Source organism: Pyrus communis, chromosome 5 (genome assembly GCF_963583255.1).
Source record: "Pyrus communis chromosome 5, drPyrComm1.1, whole genome shotgun sequence".
NCBI lineage: Eukaryota > Viridiplantae > Streptophyta > Magnoliopsida > Rosales > Rosaceae > Pyrus > Pyrus communis.
In genome coordinates, this window is record NC_084807.1 from 2,757,327 (window position 1) to 2,776,343 (window position 19,017).

The 19,017-nt window shown below is 38.0% G+C and overlaps 3 protein-coding genes across 3 annotated transcripts; 1 reads left to right on the forward strand and 2 right to left on the reverse strand.

The window, feature by feature from the left end:
• The first annotated feature begins 5,414 nt into the window (after window positions 1-5,414).
• LOC137733313 (nodulin homeobox-like) lies at window positions 5,415-6,591 on the forward strand. Its single transcript, XM_068472472.1, has 3 exons — window positions 5,415-5,660; window positions 5,779-5,813; window positions 5,918-6,591. The coding sequence occupies exons 1-3, from the start codon at window positions 5,421-5,423 to the stop codon at window positions 6,468-6,470; spliced, it is 828 nt and encodes a 275-aa protein (XP_068328573.1). The 5' UTR covers window positions 5,415-5,420; the 3' UTR covers window positions 6,471-6,591.
• Window positions 6,592-7,264: 673 nt separating this feature from the next.
• On the reverse strand, window positions 7,265-13,601 carry LOC137735175 (uncharacterized). The gene is made up of 5 exons (XM_068474571.1): window positions 13,578-13,601; window positions 13,390-13,472; window positions 9,899-10,491; window positions 8,365-8,540; window positions 7,265-8,214 (listed from the first exon to the last, which is right to left on the reverse strand). Exons 2-5 carry the CDS (start codon window positions 13,409-13,411, stop codon window positions 7,761-7,763), a joined length of 1,245 nt encoding a protein of 414 aa, XP_068330672.1. The 5' UTR covers window positions 13,412-13,472; window positions 13,578-13,601; the 3' UTR covers window positions 7,265-7,760.
• Window positions 13,602-14,137: 536 nt separating this feature from the next.
• LOC137734986 (probable protein arginine N-methyltransferase 3) lies at window positions 14,138-18,684 on the reverse strand. Its single transcript, XM_068474333.1, has 7 exons — window positions 18,386-18,684; window positions 17,299-17,853; window positions 17,094-17,191; window positions 16,107-16,185; window positions 15,744-16,004; window positions 15,460-15,627; window positions 14,138-14,832 (listed from the first exon to the last, which is right to left on the reverse strand). The coding sequence occupies exons 1-7, from the start codon at window positions 18,656-18,658 to the stop codon at window positions 14,374-14,376; spliced, it is 1,893 nt and encodes a 630-aa protein (XP_068330434.1). The 5' UTR covers window positions 18,659-18,684; the 3' UTR covers window positions 14,138-14,373.
• Between the last annotated feature and the right edge of the window lie 333 nt (window positions 18,685-19,017).

Consider the following 19,017-nt stretch of genomic DNA (forward strand, 5'->3'; position numbering starts at 1 on the left):
GTATCGCCATTTTTCTGTTGAATGTGAATTCTTGTGGACGTGAGTATGTTCAGATATATGTACTGTTCTAAAAATTTCTGCCTACGGCGCTAGGTGCTAACCACCGTCACAATTAGTTTCTAGTTTGAAAATTTAGAAAGTGCACCTAGACTTGTTTAGGCAGACTGTCTAGGAGCTTGCCTAACCCACCCAAACCCATCACGGCACATGCCTTGGTCATTACTCTCGTGTAGATAAAAAATCGATAACTCTCATTTTGTATTTGGGTTTTTCAATAAAATGTAATAGACTTGTTAGATACTTAGATAAACACTCATTATATGTTTGTTTTTAGTATGTTCTAATTCTTAAAGGGGGTGTGATATCTATTCCCCTTTTTACTTCTCTCCTATCATTTTAATTTTTAGTCATCGGATCGAATGAATTGAAGAAGATTAAATGATAGAAAGTAAAAAAAAAGGGTGTGTGGATAACACACCCCTACTTAAAAATCTACGTCATTTTATTTTGCAATTTATATATCCTAAAACAATTATGTGTTCTTTTTAAGTATAAAAAATATTTATTTATATGAATATATAATAAATTTATTTAAATCCATCTAGACACTCAACTGCAGCCTGTCACATGATTAGCGTCTAGCGCCTTTTAGAACCTTGCATATATGATATATCTGTATTGGATGCTCCAATACGCACTCGTTACTTCCAGAATACGTATCTGATACTTCAAATCCATCAAATCCATATTCTTTGAGTTTGTTTTTGTTTTTGTTTTTTTTAGTTTTTAGTTTTTAGTTTTTTTTATTTTTTTTTATTTTTTTTATTTTTGGGTTGCAAAATTTGAATTTTGGAGATACACCCTGAAGTCAATGTAGTTATTATTATTTGCAACAGTTCTTGCAGAAGAAAAGATGAATGTATTTAATCTAAATCGCAAACTTGCTCCTACACCCTTAACCATCACCATCAGCATCACCCAAAGCTACTAGGGCTTAAAAATAGAATGGAAGGCTTATGCGAACAAGAGTTTTGACCTTATGGGCCAAATAATGTATTTAATCTTGTATTTAATGTTTTTGTATTTAATCTTGTTTTTTTATTTTTTATTTTGGCAAGTGAAGCTACACATAAGGCTTGATCGTTGGACTGCAATAGTAGCCTTACTCTTTAAACCTGTATCAGACAGTCAGAAAGAATCAAAACTACAAAATTGAGCTATCAATAAGGTAGACTACTTTCTCTATGCTCATGATCGAATTATTCCAAACTACGTTGCTTCATAAAATAAAAAGATTAATGCAAGATGAAGAAAGCCCAAAAGGTAGTCCACTCAAATACAAGCGTAGCAACAAGAAGAAAATACAATAGATTGGCCCCAAAAGAGCCATCCCATAACAATAAAAAAACCCAAATTTTGGAGAAAGACAACAACCTCCACCGAATCAGTTGCGCCACCATCGCAAGGGTACCACCACCAAGAAGACAAACCAACTAGATGAATGAATTCTGCACTGTAAGTGCCTCTATAATCCTACCAAATAGTACAAAGCACTTTAAAGGCCGCATAACACAAAAGTACGCCATCAAAGAGAGATACCCGATGGGCCATGTAGCAGAGGTTGATGGTTGAAGACTTGCGACAGGAAACGCCATCTGAATAGAAAAGGGGCATAAAAGCCTAAATCTGAGATGAGCACATGGATAAGGTAGGACAAAAGCTCAAAAAAGGCCACCAAAATAAAGGCTAGGAAAATAACAGGAGGACGTGTAAGGGAAGTTGCCGCCGACCCATTCCTAAGATTTAGAGTAGGCGACAACAAAGGGAGATAAAGCTGGGGAATTTTTTTTTTTTTTTTTTTTTGTGTTTTTTTTGGTGGGGTGGGGGGGAGGGGAGGGGAGGGGAGGGACACTTATTGAATTTCCACTTGTCGTTTTGATAATATATAATAGATAATACATTTAACTATCAAAGTGTATTGCAAGTGGTGAATTATCCTGGTGGTTATAGTCTTTTGAAGATTATTTGTATCTCGAATTCTGTGTCATGTAATACCGAAAATTACATGACACAACATAAACCTTTGCCTTCTTGTTGAGCTTGGTTCTTTTCCATGCCTTGTGTACCAAAGACTTCAATATTTACTTGAAGTTATGCCAAAATAAACTCAACATCAATATGTCTTTAAATGTTTTCAAATAATGATGCTGGCAGACAAAGAAACACAAGGAGTCAATGTGTAGAGATGAATTCGCTAAACTCAACATCAATGATCATCATCGGGTAAAAGTTGGTAATTTTCCCCGTCTTCTAGGTGGCCGTTGGAGTTTGCTAACAGTGATGTAGTTATTTCTCAACGTAGTGACCTGAGAGTAAAGTTTGATTCCTGGTAGGAGGGTAAGAGTACTGGAGGATGTGCGCCGCCGTTATTGAGTAAACAACCTTCTAATCTTAATAACAGAGGTGCTAGCCTAGAGGAAATGTCTGAGAATTCTGATTTTCAAGATGCGGACCAAGTTGATGTCAGGGAAGGCAAAGGTTTATCTGGGAATGCATATCTAGATGCTTTAGGGTGTACGAAAGAGACGCTCATAATGTTGAAACAAGTGGTTCAGACACAAGCTTAACAAGAGGAAAAAATGCTGGTGATCAGATGGAAAACAGTGAATATCCAAAGTCGAGTGCACACATAAAAGAAAGTGGATATGGGGGAACCCCAGAGGATGAAAAGGTTGAAACTCTTCCTTCTGACGAAAAGCAGCGGCGAAAACGCAAACGAACAATAATGAATGATATGCAGGTGGAACTTGTTGAGAGGGCCCTATTGGATGAACCTGATATGCAGCGAAATGCAGCCTAAATACAATCATGGGCTGAGAAATTAGGTTTTCAAGTAAGTTGATACTTCAAACTTTGTAAATAACGTATGTTGAATTTATCCGCTATATTCAACAACAATACCAAACTTCTTTTCACTAAGAAATGTACCATTGTGTTATCCAGGGCTCCGAGGTTACATGTGCACAGCTAAAAAATTGGTAAACCATCCCCATTTTTCCTGTATTTGTTTCTCCAAGGCATTGCTTAAAACTACTTTCAGTATCCTAATGGCGTAAAACATCAATGTTTTGTGTCTCCGCAAGTTAAACAATTGAAAAGCCAGGCTAGCCCGCATAGCTAAGGATGTTCGTGCAACACCAGAGGCTGACAATGCTTTGCCAGACAAGCAAGGTGGGCGGGGCCAAAGGTCCAACATCTCCCCCGATAGTCCTGGTAGAGATTCTTCTGCCCAACTAAATGTGAGGAGAGATCCTCAAATCATGTTGAGAACTACTATGGGGGCGCGCATTGGCAAACTAGTTGATACTGTAGCTCTTCAAACCATTGTTGGTAAAGAAAATGAACACTCAACTGAGACATCAACACTTTATGAGGTACGTCACAATTGACATCTACTTTTGAGTACATCAGTTGCTTGCTTCATACTAACTTTTCCATATCTTTGGTTAATTTTCAGGCTGAAAACCCATCACCATCTGCTCAAGTTGCTGCTATTGTGCTAACTTCTCTTGTAGAGTCTAATACTCCCATTCCAAAGCAAGTGGAAGTGAAGGCACCAACCTTTGTGAAGGTTCCTGAAGCTGATCAACCAGTGGCAACTACTCCTGGGTCTGGCTCATCTGTGTTGCTCCAACTTGTCAAATTCCAAAGGTTCACTAGTCATCCCAAGCCTAGAATTCAAAAGAAAAAAATTGAAGAGGCCAGGGATCTTTTGCAAGCATGGGTGAGTCAAGATTTTGATGCGGGACAAGTTGCCAAGCCAACCAAAGATGAGCTTGATGCCATAGCTCTTTTAGCCAGGACAGGTGTAAGATAAAGGCTAGGAAAATAACAGGAGGACATGTAAGGCAAGTTGCCGCCGACCCATTCATAAGATTTAGAGTAGGCGACAACAAAGGGAGAAAAAGCTAGGGATTTTTTTTTTTTTTTTTTTTTTTTTTTTGGGGGGGTGGGGGGGGGTGGAGTGGTGGGGGGAGGGGAGCGGAATGACACTTATTGAATTTCCACTTGTTGTTTTGATAATATATAATAGATAATACATTTAACTATCAAAGTGTATTGTAAGTGGTGGATTGTCCTGGTGGTTAAAGTCTTTTCAAGATTATTTGTATCTCGAATGTTGTGTCATGTAATTTACGGTATTCATGCAACATAGCCCCTCCAACTATCCAGCCACTTGAGTTACAAATGTCCTTTACTCGTACAACTATCGAGGCACTATGGATCATTTTTGGTCATTCTTACTCCTCCAACAACCTCTGAGCTTGGTAAATGTCCCTTGACCTCTGAACTTGCCACTCTTGGCAGTTGGTCAGGGGTAACAAAGTGCCTTCCACTTGCTCATTTTTGGCCTGTAACTCTCTTGATATTTCAAAGGGAACGGCCATTTCCTGGTCTGTCATTGGGGCTTTTAGAGTTCCTGAGTTGATGAGATAGGCTAGAGACGCCTTGATCAACTTTCTGGTACTCACCAGGAGCAATACAGAGTTTGTGAATGTCATTCCTCTGCTCTCTCTTTTTCTTTCCTTCTTTAAGTGCTTTGGCATGAAACACAGTATCCTACTGGGCGTGCCAAAATTATCGTCTTTTGTGTAAAATGACTTCTATTCAAGTGATTGTGCCATGAGCGGGGTACCGCCTCAATTTGGTTCTTTTCCATGCATTTTGTACCAAAGATTTCAATATTTACTTGATGTTATGCCAAAATAAACTCAACATCAATGTCTTTAAATATTTTCAAATAATGATGCTGACAGACAAAGAAACACAAGGAGTCAATGTATAGAGATGAATTCCCTAAACTCAACATCAATGATCATCATCAGGTAAAAGTTGGTAATTTTTCCCGTCTTAGACCATCTCCAAAGGAGATGTCAAATTTTAAACCTAAAATTTAAATTTGAAGGCTTACATGGCACTTTGACATCTTTTAAACTTTTGTTCTCCAACCGATATGTCAAATTTTAAACATAAAATAATAATTCATGTACTTTCTTTGCATTGGGAATGAAAAGAAACAAAAGGGTAATGCTTTAAACTAATAAAAAATTAATAAAAAAAAACATCTAATAATTAATTAAAAAAAATCTGAAGGTGCTATCAAATTTGGCAGCAAGGGGGAGAGATGTCAATCCATGTCATGCCACACCAGATTTGGCTTCTCGGTTGCAAAACATTAATGTTGTCTTTTGTTACCGTTATTGTTGATTTGGACAATTTGACATCTCCTTTGGAGATGCTCTTATAGGTGGCCTCAAAATGCATCTAGACGTTTTAGGGTGTACGAAAGAGATGCTCATAATGTTGAAACAAGTGGGTCAGACACAAGCTCAGCAAGAGGAAAAAATGCTGGTGATCAGATGGAAAACAGTGAATATCCAAAGTCGAGTGCACACATAAAAGAAAGTGGATATGGGGGAACCCCAGAGGATGAAAAGGTTGAAACTCTTCCTTCTGACGAAAAGCAGCGGCGAAAACGCAAACGAACAATAATGAATGATATGCAGGTGGAGCTTGTTGAGAGAGCCCTATTGGATGAACCTGATATGCAGCGAAATGCAGCCTCAATACAATCATGGGCTGAGAAATTAAGTTTTCAAGTAAGTTGATACTTCAAACTTCAAACTTTGTAAATAACGTATGTTGAATTTCTTCGCCATATATCAACAACAATACCAAACTTCTTTTCACTAAGAAATGTACCATTGTGTTATCCAGGGTTCTGAGGTTACATTTGCACAGCTAAAAAATTGGTAAACCATCCCCATTTTTCTTGTATTTGTTTCTCCAAGGCATTGCTTAAAACTACTTTCAGTATCCTAATAGCTTAAAACATCAATGTTTTGCGTCTCCGCAGGTTAAACAATCTAAAAGCCAGGCTAGCCCGCACAGCTAAGGATGTTCGTGCAACACCAGAGGCTGACAATGCTTTGCCAGACAAGCAAGGTGGGCGGGGCCAAAGGTCCAACATCTCCCCCGATAGTCCTGGCAGAGATGCTTCCGCCCAACTAAATGCGAGGAGAGATCCTCAAACCATGTTGAGAACTGCTATGGCAGCGGTAGCTGAGAATAACATGGCAGAAGCAGTTGCCAGTTGTCCTGCAGAATTTGCACAGTGCAAGCAAGGTGACTCTGTTGTGCTGGTAGGCGCAAATGGAGAGGAGCTCGGAATAGGAAATGTGTTTCAGGTGCGTGGCCAATGGTACGGTAGGAACTTAGAAGAGCTGAGGACGTATGTTGTGGATGTTAAAGAGCTTAAAGCTCGAAGGGCAACGAGGCTTCCGCACCCATCTATGGCCACGGGCGTTTCATTTGAGGAGGCAGAAACAAAGATTGGCGTAATGAGGGTGTTGTGGGATTCGAACATGACTTTATCGTCCTCAATGAGTTATATGCAAGTAAAAGGTTAAATGCCCTCGGCCTCATTAGAACTAGAAGTCCTGTTGTATATAACTGCAGAGATACTGTCGTACCATCTTGCAATTACTTGGACCTCTTTATAGCATCTTTTTTGTTGATTTCTAAATTTTGTAGCCTTGAAAAAGTTTTAATTTAGAAATAAACACTTCAAACTCAATAGTTTAGAAAAAAACCAAAACGTCTTGAATCGCCCATGGTGGCTCCCATGGCGCCAGAGACGATTGCAATGCACTCATTTCCCTGGTTGATGTGTAGAGATAAAATTGCTGGATTAAAAAAGAAAATTCCTTTCAAATCTCATGAGGTTGAAACCAAGGTAGGAACGTACAACCATTGTTTAAAATATCAGTATCTGTGAAAATATCGATATGTGGTATATGAAAATATTGACGAACATATCGAATATTGATGTTGATATCGGTTGCTTTCGATGAAAGTGTTGGAAATTTAAAATAAAACTTTTAAGAATTGTCAAATATTGATTTGAAAAAATTATAAGAGTTATTTCAATATTTAATAGATGTGTCATAAATATCGACGATATATGTTGATTTTAGCCAAGACTTGAGAGTTTCTCCAATATGAGGTGAAGTTTTAGACGTCACCCTCCGTTTCCTTATCTTTCTCTAATTTTTTGGATATTTCCATAGAAATATCGACCATTATCTCTGATCAAAACACGCATACTCATCTAAGTGTTATGAATAGTTAAAAAGTGTCTGGGGATGGTTTGTTTTTGTTTCCAGAGTACACAACCAGCAATCGAAAAACCGCAACGAAAAAAGAACAGCAAACAAAGTGGGCACATCAACTCTACAGAGATGCCCATAGAAGTTTGCATTAAGAAAACCATAAGTCTCCCCTATTTCACAAGTTTATTTAAAGATAATTTGGCATGCCTTTTTGAGCTCTCAGGCATGCATGCAGAAGCACCATCATCCTAAAATCACTACCCAAATTCACTCCCCAAATTGTCCCGTCTGTCAACATCAAAGTCATCTATACAGGTTGAAGTTCTTCCCTTTTTAGAGTACTTAAATATTTGGCAGAAACATAATTTTAAGCAGTTTGAGCCAACTGTTTATATCTATTCTTCTGGGTGAATCAGAAACCTCACCAGCCGGCTAAAAATGCCGTATTTCGCTTCCTCTCGGAGACAATCCCTACTTCCGTCCTCTCGCTTTTTTTTTTCCCTTTTTGGTCTTTTTTTATACAGAAGAAATTTTGAATAAGCTTAGGATAAGATCTCGAAAGATCAGGAATTTCATTCTTACTTTCGATTATGCAGAAGCCCACTCGAAGTAATGGCAACGGGCGCCTCTAGTGGCGGTCCAGTTTCCGCAGCCAAAGAAGAAGCTCCCTTGCTTTGGCCCTGGCTTCCGGACCATACCTTTGCTGCTCTTCACCCCACAGAAACAGAATGGGTGATGATAATGGAATACTGGAGCGCCCATCTCCTTCAGTTTCAGAGGGTGATGTGGTGGTGACATGTGCTCTGGGGATTGTTTCATTGTCAAGGGACGGTCAGCAGTCTGCCACACCAATGAGTTTGTAATGGCAAATTTGAAGCCCCTGCACATGAGAAGCGAAAGTAGGCGAGCGGTGTTTTTGGCATCATCCAGGCCACAGTGAGCACGGCCCTGCCATGCCAAGCCTGCCATTTGAACTGCCTCCTTCAGGTTGCACCTAGCACCACCGAAAACCTCACGGAAAGGGACCTTTAAGTTGATCCATCTATCAAGAGAAAATCAACATGAAAATATGAGAAATATTCTGATGTCTTTTTCGTATATATTAAACACCAAAAAATTATTGACAAAGTTTTCTTATATTCACTACAGAAATAACTCCAATGAACTAGTTTCTTTGATCTGCATTTCTTACCGGTTAAAATATGGAGGCTTTCGAATTTTCTTGAATCGGCACTCAGATTCCAACATGACCCGACAGTCCCAGTTTGACCATGTCACAACAACAAAGTTGGTGTTTTTTATTCCCTTCTTCTCAAGCCATTTGTCATGCCTTAAAAGGGCCTCGCTTAAGGTAACTCCTCTATCCACCTACCAATACCCATATTCATCATCAATGAATTTAGCGGATCACAGTAAAGAAAGGAGAGAAACACTGGTAACACAATATCACAACAAAAAGTTGCAAATTCCATCACATAATGTACAGTACTCAAAGAATGTGGTGATATCTAGAGACTTAGATGATTCTAAGTTAAGAAGTACGCACAAAGCATGCCCTTACAACATGAACTACAAATTAAAATATAAAAACCTCGTTTGGTATAGAGGATTGGATTGGAATGGATAACCGTCCAAATTCAATGTATTTTGAAGGTAGAAGATAATGATTTTTTTCATTTTGAGGGGATTAGAAGAGGACTACCCAAGAAGAAAACTTCTCCCTTTGAATCCTCTCATTTTGGGGAGGATAGGAATGGATAACTTCTCTTCTAAAGTAAACTTTCTCCTACCTCCAAGTTAGCCACAAAATCTTCATTTCTTCTTTCAGCAGACCTTGAAATAGTGGCTTATCCATTCCAAACCAATCCTTTGCACCAAACAAGGCCATAGTTTCATACAACTTCACTTTCATAACCATTTTTTTTCTTGACCAACAAAACTGGAAAATAGCTCCTCCACAAAATTCACTTTCATAACTCATTTTGTAGAATAGTGCTCATAGCATCAATCGCAAACTCAACCTACTCTCTATGCCAGTTACTCCATTTCAGTCCACTGCTAAGAGTATCTATAGACACGTGTGAGCAAGTACACTGCAGCTTTAGGCTGCATGTTTTCAATCATTGTTGCATCAAATCTTCCATGCAACCACAATGAGAATTATCATATATTCTATCATGAACTATATAGTCCACCACTTATTTATTACATGACCTAATTCAGCCCAAGGTGATCGTGTATAAAATTTATCTTCATAGTGACCATAGGATTCAAAGTAATCAGCAATTTATCACTATCCAAATTCTTCCAGAATTGATCTACATATTCTACACTGAATAGCAAAGTCATGCTGTGCCAATAGCATATAAGATGTGTAGAGAATGGGAGTAGGATTATAGCTTATGAAATTAACTCCCCAAGGGAGGTGGGTGGATACTAAGGACAAAAAATTTCTGCTAAGCATAGGTGGAACTATTATTGACAACTTTACAGTTGACAACACTAATTGAGCCAATGAAAACCCACACATTACTCAACCAAGATTCCCATCTTTAACAGTTGCAAACATAACATTGACGTAAAACATACGATGGACCCATAAGATGATTCACCAGACCGTATCATGGTAGACAATCAGGATAATGTCACTAAATACAGCAACTAAGAAGTCTACACAGTATTTTGTTCCTATGGATAAATAAAAGCAGGCTAAGTTCAGGACAAACCTGAATTTGCTGGATTCCTGTCAGATCCTTGCAGAAATCACTTAAGAGTTGGTTGCATGTCGGTCTCACGTAAGTCTGAAAACATGCTTCCAGTTGGCCTGTCATGCTACTCACTATCACAGATGGAAACTCGATTATCTCTTGAGGATGGGGATTTCTATCCTTATCGCAGGTAGCCTCAAAGTCTATTACCACAAAATACTGAAAGTCTTGGAACTGGAAGTCATTCGGGTAACTTTGAGCAAACATATTGAATGGAGCATAATGAAATCGATTTTCCATGGGAAAGGGATAAAACTGGCTCTCAAAAGCATTCGTCTGGCACTGTTGCACCTTTTGGGAGTCATAATGGAAGGTTGACCAGTATCCAAAATCATGATGGTAGTTAGGTTTGTTGTGACATTCAGTTGGAGGTTCAAGAAATTCGCTGCCCAATGGACGGTCTGATTCAGGAACATCCCCAACTGGATGATTACTAATTGCATCTTTAAGATTTGGAAATCCTTCAATGGGACTCCCATTACACTGGAGGTTGTACGGGAATCCCTTGTGGAGGCATTTTAAGGAAGCCTCGCAGGTCCTTTCCATATCTTCTGCAACAGGAAAGAAATAAAATGAGACGAAACACAAGTACCATGTCATTGGATAACCAGCAAAAACCAACACATCAAACAACAAAGAGTAGATGAGTTTAAAGTGTTTGCAGAACAACGTGCAGTATTCCACCGAAATTAAAGCATCGATAACTTTATAGATGTGTTCAACATTTTTAGTGTACTTATGTAGTAGAAACAATGCACAGCTCCAAGGAAAAGAGATACTGAAATTCATGTGTTTAAGATGCAATTGGTTAATCGGTCACCAATCATCATCAACTTCCAAGAACACAATGTCCAATCTTTCAGAATCAGGAGAAACATACTCGACTGAGTTCAGAATCCTTTTCAAAGGTCACATATTCAATTAGAAGTTTAGAACACAGATCCAGTTATATCTCACTGCCTCAAACTCATCTACCTTTTAATTTTCGATCAAACTGTAACATGTAAAGCTGCTAGACTGGAAAACAACTTTTAGTGATATCATTACCAAATGGGACGAAAGTAAACTACTTGAGTTCAGTGCAGAGGAGAACAAGTAGGTTTTGTGAAACCTGCATCAACTTTCTATGTCTGGAAAACAGACAAGAAAAACGGAGGCAGGAAACAATTGCATCTCTCAGGATACCTATCTTTTCTTTTTTGTTATTCATTATTTCCTATGTTACTCCTAGACTCAGTATTGAATTTTCTGGCCAGGTACACTGCCACAGAAGGAATTAGGTCGTGGGAAGAGCTAGTTTGCAACAGGGACTGGGAAAAGGGGGATTGGGACTTCCCAGGCAACTATTTTCCAAGTATCTCTTAATTGAAAAAGAACGAATAAAACAAAGAAAATTAGTTTTAGCATCAACTGAATTCATTTCTGTTTGTCTTCTTTTTTCAATTATTAGTACAGCAACTGCATGGTGGAGGGTACCCACACCTGAGGGCAGGGCAGAAAGCAATCCATTGGAGCAATCAATTGGGAGTAGGACTTCTTGGGGCACTATATTCCAAGGTTTCTCTAAATCCCTAAATCGCAGTTCCTGGATTTTTCAAAACAAAAGAAAAAATATTAAAGATCAATTTGCATCCATTTCCTTTTTGCTTCTTAAATTAATAGTAAGCAGCGACAGGATTGAAGCGAAACCTTCCCTCTCCCCATAAATCCATAGGCCGATCAATATACCGCTGTTCAATAAGGAGAATAAGCAGTGTTTGCTCTAACTCAAAGCATGTCTCGTTATATGCTACCACGGTATCTGGGATTACTAAACTTTCACTTAAACAGGGTTGAAAAGGACTAAGAGGAAAGTCCTAGCACAAACATAGGAGAATGTGAAACAGGAAGTAAAATTTTAAGGCCAGGCCTGAGTCACTACTAAGTGGGTTAAAAGCAAAGCAGTGGCACATCCTAAAGGTGGATACAAATGCTCAGTACAATGTCTAGCCCGTAATTATTGGCAGGGTAGCACGATTGAAATGATATACATATAGTAATATTCTCTTGCAAATATACGGCATAACATGATACCCGAATGCCAGTTTGAGCTGCCCATTTAAACAAGATTCCAATTGATTAATGGTTCAAATTGACACTCAAAATATAACATGCCAGATAGTTTGGCAAAGCAAGAATCTTCCTATGTGCGAAATATCTCTCCATGTTGACCTTCTCCTTACTCGAATAATATATATAATTTAAGGTAGTGTAACCGACTAACTGGACTGACGTCAAAGTAAATAACTATTGTGAATGTGAAAAATACTAATATTAAGATGCTTTCAACAGAATTCTCTACATATCCCCCGTTCATGGAATTTTTACCACCAATTTCATAGGCTTTAGTATGTTTCACCATCTAACCCTCATTGTCTGCTAATCCTAGTGGAAAAACAGTAAAATTCCAGTTTTCTCATTGGTTATATTTACTCTTCATTGCAGCATACAGGACAGGACCATGGTTAACTTACATTGGAGCATATCATCTACATTTTCTAATGACCACTGACTGATTGTAGTCATAATTTAGTCATCAGAAATCTTGCCACAAAAATTTCAACATAATTGCACAAGAAATCAGTTCGGTTATGCAACGTACAGGACCTTTGAGGGGTCAACGAAGTTCCTCACCACTTTGTAGAGTAATCGGTTATACTAACCCTCATTATTTAAAAAGAGAATCTAATACACTAAAATACCAAAATAGTAAATGGCAGGTTTCTCTCTAAGAAAGTACAGCTACGATGGAACCTTGATCCCAAAAAATTACCAATAAAACTGAAGAAACCTACACCTGAAAGCTTCTTTCGATCATTTTATATTTAGATAAGATGAAGAAGATGTTGGTAGGCCAGTGGTCAAGGCAGTGAATCCGTCTCTTGGACCCAAGTTTGATTCGTGCACTCCGCAAATTAGATTTTTAGATATAACTTTATCAACAAAAAAGAGGCCAAGATGAAAGTTTCATTGTTCTCTGAATTTCAAAAAGAAAAGAAAAAATCACAGCATTGGCATCTCAATTCAAAACTACAATCATCACGGAGACAATATTCTACGACATTCGTTTCCTTTTAAATTTAGAGGCTACAATCATCTAAACACTCCCAACGAGCCAGAATATTATACCACATCATCAAAAGACTTCTACTTTACCCAAATGCATCATATCAACCTAGATTGAATCATACAACGCCAAACAAACTGCTCCCAAACAATCAAAAAACACAACAACAAAAAAACTAAAACCCACCACAAAAACAATTAAATGCAACAAAAATCGCCACCGAAAACAAAATTTGACAAGCACAAAGTTCACACTGAGAATTGAAGCAGTAACTGTGAGATCAAATTTCGAATAAAAATTTAAACTTCAAACGAATTTCGCATCAAAAAAATGAAAATCGAACCGGGTTGTTCAAGGGCCATCATGATCTTGTGTATAGTTGAGATCCACCAGCAAGTACATCAGATCTTCCTCTGCAATTCCCACCTACACCACTCCAAATAACCCCAAAAATAATAATCCGAATTAAACCCAAAATTAAATAACCCAAATTAAGCAAAAAATTAAATAAAAAATTGAGAGAGAAAGTACCTGGTTCGATTAGAGGTGGAGTTGTGAGAAAGTACGGTGGTCTGTTATATATTAGGCGCTGTTTTGAAGACGGAAATTATCGGGCAGTTGATTGGGCCCCACGTAAGTGACAAAACGCAGTGCCTTGCAAACTGTCACGTGTTATTGCGCGCCCACCAGATATTTTCCGTGAGTGCGTTGTAGAGGGAAAATCTGCGGTGAGTTGAGTTGATCCTGGCCGTCGGATTAGCTTACTTTTTGAGGTTCTGTGGATCGGTTTGACTTCGTCGAGAATCTGGGGGTCGTTAAAAGGTGGGACCCTCTTTTGGATAAACTATTTCTGTTTCATTCTCCAAAATTGCAATTAAAATAAACATAAATTCGACTTCCGACCCCCAATAATAAAAAAATGTCTCAATTTTACTAGTGAAAGAATTTGATTTTAGTCCACGAAGTTTGGGTGGAGTTTCATTTTGAACCACGTCGTTTGAATTTTTGCGATTTTAGGCCTGTCGTTCACTAGTTGTTGAAATTCAAGAACAATATTTTTTTTTTTTTTATGAATAAACTCTGCAAGGAAATAAACACAAACTAGAAAATTCTTCAAAACCAAAATAGAAGTGAAACAACACAGACAGTACAAAACTAGACCACTTTAAGTCAGCCGATCTTAGGTTTGAATCGTTATACCAACGTTGACTAAAGTTACACAGGCCAAATTGTGGTTCGGACAATTAAGATCAACTCCAGCAGTCTTTCGGAAAATGTCAATGTTAAGAAGTAGGGGCAATCAGGATCCCAAATTTTGATCATTAGACTAACCAAGATTAAAAATTTGAACAGGCCAATTACGCTTCCGACCATGAGGATCAACTCCAGCAGTTTCTAAGGAAATGTCAATGTCACGATGATGGGAAGCACGAGCAATGCTTATTCGCAGATGAATCCTTGCAGCCGGACAAGCTTCAGTGCCAACTGCTGCTGATCCGTCCACGTTAGATTTTCCTGATGTCACAGCAATTGGTTCCTTAAATGTCAAAATTGTTTGCTGCCAGTGCGTTTTGGGAGTATATGGGGATGTTGACAAAACAGCCGGCATTTCTTTGCAAAACCTGCCGGTAAACCCCGTCTCAAACCACAAGACAACTCCAAAACACCAGGTTGCTTCAGATTCCAAATCAGTTAAGCTGTTAGCTGCACCGCTCAAGTTTGGTTCCAACTCAACACTCGCAGTAAAATCAACTTCATTAGGCTTCATTGTCACCAAGTCAAAGCTCTGTGAAATAAAATCAAAGGAAAATCATTGTCCACCAAATTGGAGCCACTGGTATGCTCAGTTTTGGTACATATAATGTTCCATAAATTCACATGTACGATGACAGTAATTTAATAATATAATTAGTATAAACGTTACATTATAAATTATAATATCATATTACTAAAACTAAATTATTAGCTGGATTTTCCCCCTTTAACGTTGTCATGTTGAGCCTAAGTCTTGTATACCTAAGTTTTGATCTATGTTTATCATGTTTTGGTCCTAGCAACTGCCATATTCTGCACTTATTTCTTCATTTATAGTCCTATTAAGGACATGTCACAAGAGAAAATAACTGATTTGTTACATAACTATGTATACAAATTTAATACAAAACTAAGAAAGCAAACCAGTTGACGGGCACTGGGACTTTGCTGCCGTTAGCAAAAAATGATTTATCGCATGCAAATGGCGTGAATTTTGAAAGATGAATATAGACAACAAGACAAGAAAGATAAAATTGAGCATCAAGGAGCACACAGAGAGCGACTGATCCATCATAAAGTCATGTTTAAAACCAAGACTAATTGAAGACCTGATACATTGCATATGCACGTATAAATATAATACTAGCATAACACCAACCTGGAGAACAGCAGCATTGGTCACTAAACCATGACCATCCACGGTATCTACAATAGGGATTTGGGCTGCACCTTCAACAAGCTCCTTGCCAACAGAAGACATGTTGAAACCATACACATTTTCCCAAAATGGAAGACTGGTAGCTGCTTTTCCAAATCCTGCAACAAACTAAGAAAAAAGGGAAATTTGAATGGAAAAAACAAAAGAATAAAGTAACCCTAAGAACAACATATGGAGACGTATGTGAAGAATTGAAGAGATAAGAGGCTAGAGAAAGAGCTCACAATAGTTGCCGTATCAGGAAGCATGGCACCTCCAGGTTTTAACCACCGATCCCGTGCATAAAGCACTGAACTGAGCATTGCCTCATAAAGTAGGCAGTACCCCATCCATTCACTCAGTAATACATCAACACTATGAGGTTCAATTAGTATGGATTTATCAAGCTCCTCAACCATACCTTGAACCACTTCTACTACCCCAGTGCCATGGTTAGTACTTTCACCAGGGCTCTTACTCGACAAAAGACCATTATCTTTTGCGATCTGCAATTAACAAAACCAATTAAGTACTTACAACAATTAAGTACTCACAACAAACTCGGTCAGGACATGAAGAAATCCAATTAAAAAATAGGTAAAATTTACCCGAGTTGCCACTGAAGCCATTTTCTCACTTGCTTCAATTGCAATTACCCTTGAAGCACCTGCTTGGGCTGCAAAGAGACTAGTAGGGGAAAACAAGATTAAGTTAGAGGAGAAATAAGTTGTTGAGTAATGGAACATTGATAATAATCACCATGATCACACTTCAGACATTCATTGCCTGAAATTAATATATATAGAGACTGGCTATCTGAGAAACTGTTGTATTGTTCTTCAGCATGAGTCCTGAATTCTATCAAGAAACTCGTAAATCACTTGCCCACATTAATGTTGAATTGATAATAAAATATATTCACTAGCATCTTTTTACATACTCAGCAACCTTAAATATTTAAACTGAAACTAAAGTATTTGTAAAAATTTTTAGAGAGGATGCAAAAACATTTCGTAGAATTTGTCTCTAGAGACACACTTTAGATTGGACACCAGGAAGATTTAAAGAATCTCAATATCAGCTACAAGAGCCAACACAAATACAGGGTTTTGCAACCCATTTTCATCATTGTAAACTCATACCATACAAAACAGTTTCCTGCAAAGTCAATCACCCATGTTATTAACAGAGTCGCAAAACTTCTACTTTTCAAAGATTTTCACTTCTTTTCTTGTTTTTCTTTTTCCTCACTGTTCAAATATTTCCCAAGGAGATGATTCAAGTAGTTATTATTCCAAGTTAAAGTTTTCCTAGAGCACATCTTCAATTGATCATATCAGAGGCCTAAGTTTCTAGTCATTACTAGTGTTCAAATGCAACAAGCAATCCTGTAGTTAACAAGACTCATGGGTAATGCCGTCAAACCAAGAAAGCATTATCACCTCGATAGAACAAAGAAGCACAGAGATAATACATAACAGCCCTTGTGACAAAACCGGCATTTTGACTGAGATTAAATCCATTATGAAGTACAGAATCAGAAACCTCCAACTAATTGTTACTTCCATAAGAAAGCAACTGGCATGTCATCTCACCTTAGTATACCTGTGCCACAACCTACATCCATCACCACTGCACTTTTCAAGAGAGAGGGGTTCTTTAAAATAGCTTGTCCATAAGCATCCATTCTTACCTGCATAAATGACAATATATGAGTCTAAATCAAACTAAAATGCAAACAGAAACAGGCTTTTTCATTTCAAATTTTCTTCTGACAGGAAATACAGATTAACTTAATACCTTATCACTGAGCATCTCTCTGTGAATGCCAAATGAACTGTAAGCGCCAAAGTAGTCATTGTTAACATTCTTGATATCCTTTGAGCCATGATTTGGAATATACGCTCTTAAAAGCTGTTCTTTTTTCTTTCTATCAGCTGACCCAACATGTTCTCCTGAATCCAAACCATTGATGGTCACCTTTCCAGGAGAATTCACATTATTCAAGGGGCCATTGGATGATGAAGCAACATTTTTCCCACTTTCATTAGAGGTATCATAATCAATAGCAATCTTTGGCACATGAATATCATGATCAATGCAGATCTCTTCAAACTGCCTCAAATCACTCATAAGTTCGTCCTTGTCAACTACTGCAGCATAGTCATCTTCACCTTCTTCATCTTCACCAAAGCTATACAAGACCGAATCATCTTGCAAGAAAGGTTTTAGATACTCATCACTATCCCATCCAGGTGTAATGTCTTTGAAATTGACTATTTCATGTAAATGATTCTGTAGATCTTGGTTGGAATGACAAGTCAGCCCGCAACTCCAACATCTGTTTTCAGCAACCTGGAAACAAATGGAATCAGCAGAAAATACAAAAAATAAAAACTCCAAAATTACAGGATGATGAAAACACTTTGCTCTGCCCATTAACATTCAAATTCCCAACAGCCGAAAAAACAAAAAGCACGCACCTAATACCAACAAACGAAGAAAAAACTTTTTAAAGGACTAACAATGCATTTCATACATCAATACAAATGCAGACAACTACAACAATTTGACTTGGGCATTTCGTGTTATGCGCAGCTTAAGGATTCAAGGATTTCTCTTTTTAACCAATTTCTCATTTGTATCCTAACACCAACCAAAACAATGAATATAATTTCGCATTAGATAAACAAAGTTCCATTTCCGACATCTTAGCATTGCAGCTGAAGATACTACGCGGTAAAAGCGAATTCCTCAAGTTTCGCTTACTCAAACAAATCAAAACCGAAAGCAAAAGAACTACTCAAACAACGCTAATCCAATCCAATTACTAAATTCTATCTCAAAATTTCATTCCCTTTGTTTGTCTGTCAGCTCAATGACTGACCTGAGAGCGAACGAAGTTAATGAGCTTGAAGGAGCCGTAGAAATTCAGACCCAGCGCTTTCCGAACGGCCTGAAAGTCGAAGCGGTGGGTCGAAGTGCAGTGGTCGAAGAGGTCGTCGGACGAGCTGTACCTGGAGTCGCAGAACAAGCACAGCAAGTCTGAGCCCTCTTCTTCTAGTTCTGCATTCCAATCGTTCCAGTCTTGGACCTCTTTGGATTCTTCGTCGTCGTCGTCTGTGAATGTGGGTTCGTATTCGGAGCCGTTCTTCGCCATGAGTAATCTTGAGAGAGAAAGGGAGGAAGGAGGGTTTCTTCACTTTGAACCTTAAACCCTCTACAAACCCTAATAACAGTAATAAAAATCTGAATTGGCGATTTTGCCATCGGATTCTTCGTTTTTGCAGCTGTACCCCTATTTTAATGTTTACATTTCCACAAGCCTCCAGCCGGTATTATAGGTAAAAATTTCTTTTCTTTTTTTTCATGCGAAAATTTTAAAGTTTTATGTTTATAAATTTAAGTAAAAAATTAATGCATGTCAATTTATAAATTTTAATTTTTACTTAAATTCTAAATTTATTTTCCTCATTCAAATATAGTGTAAGAGAAAAATGTTGTTTGACTTCCTGAAAT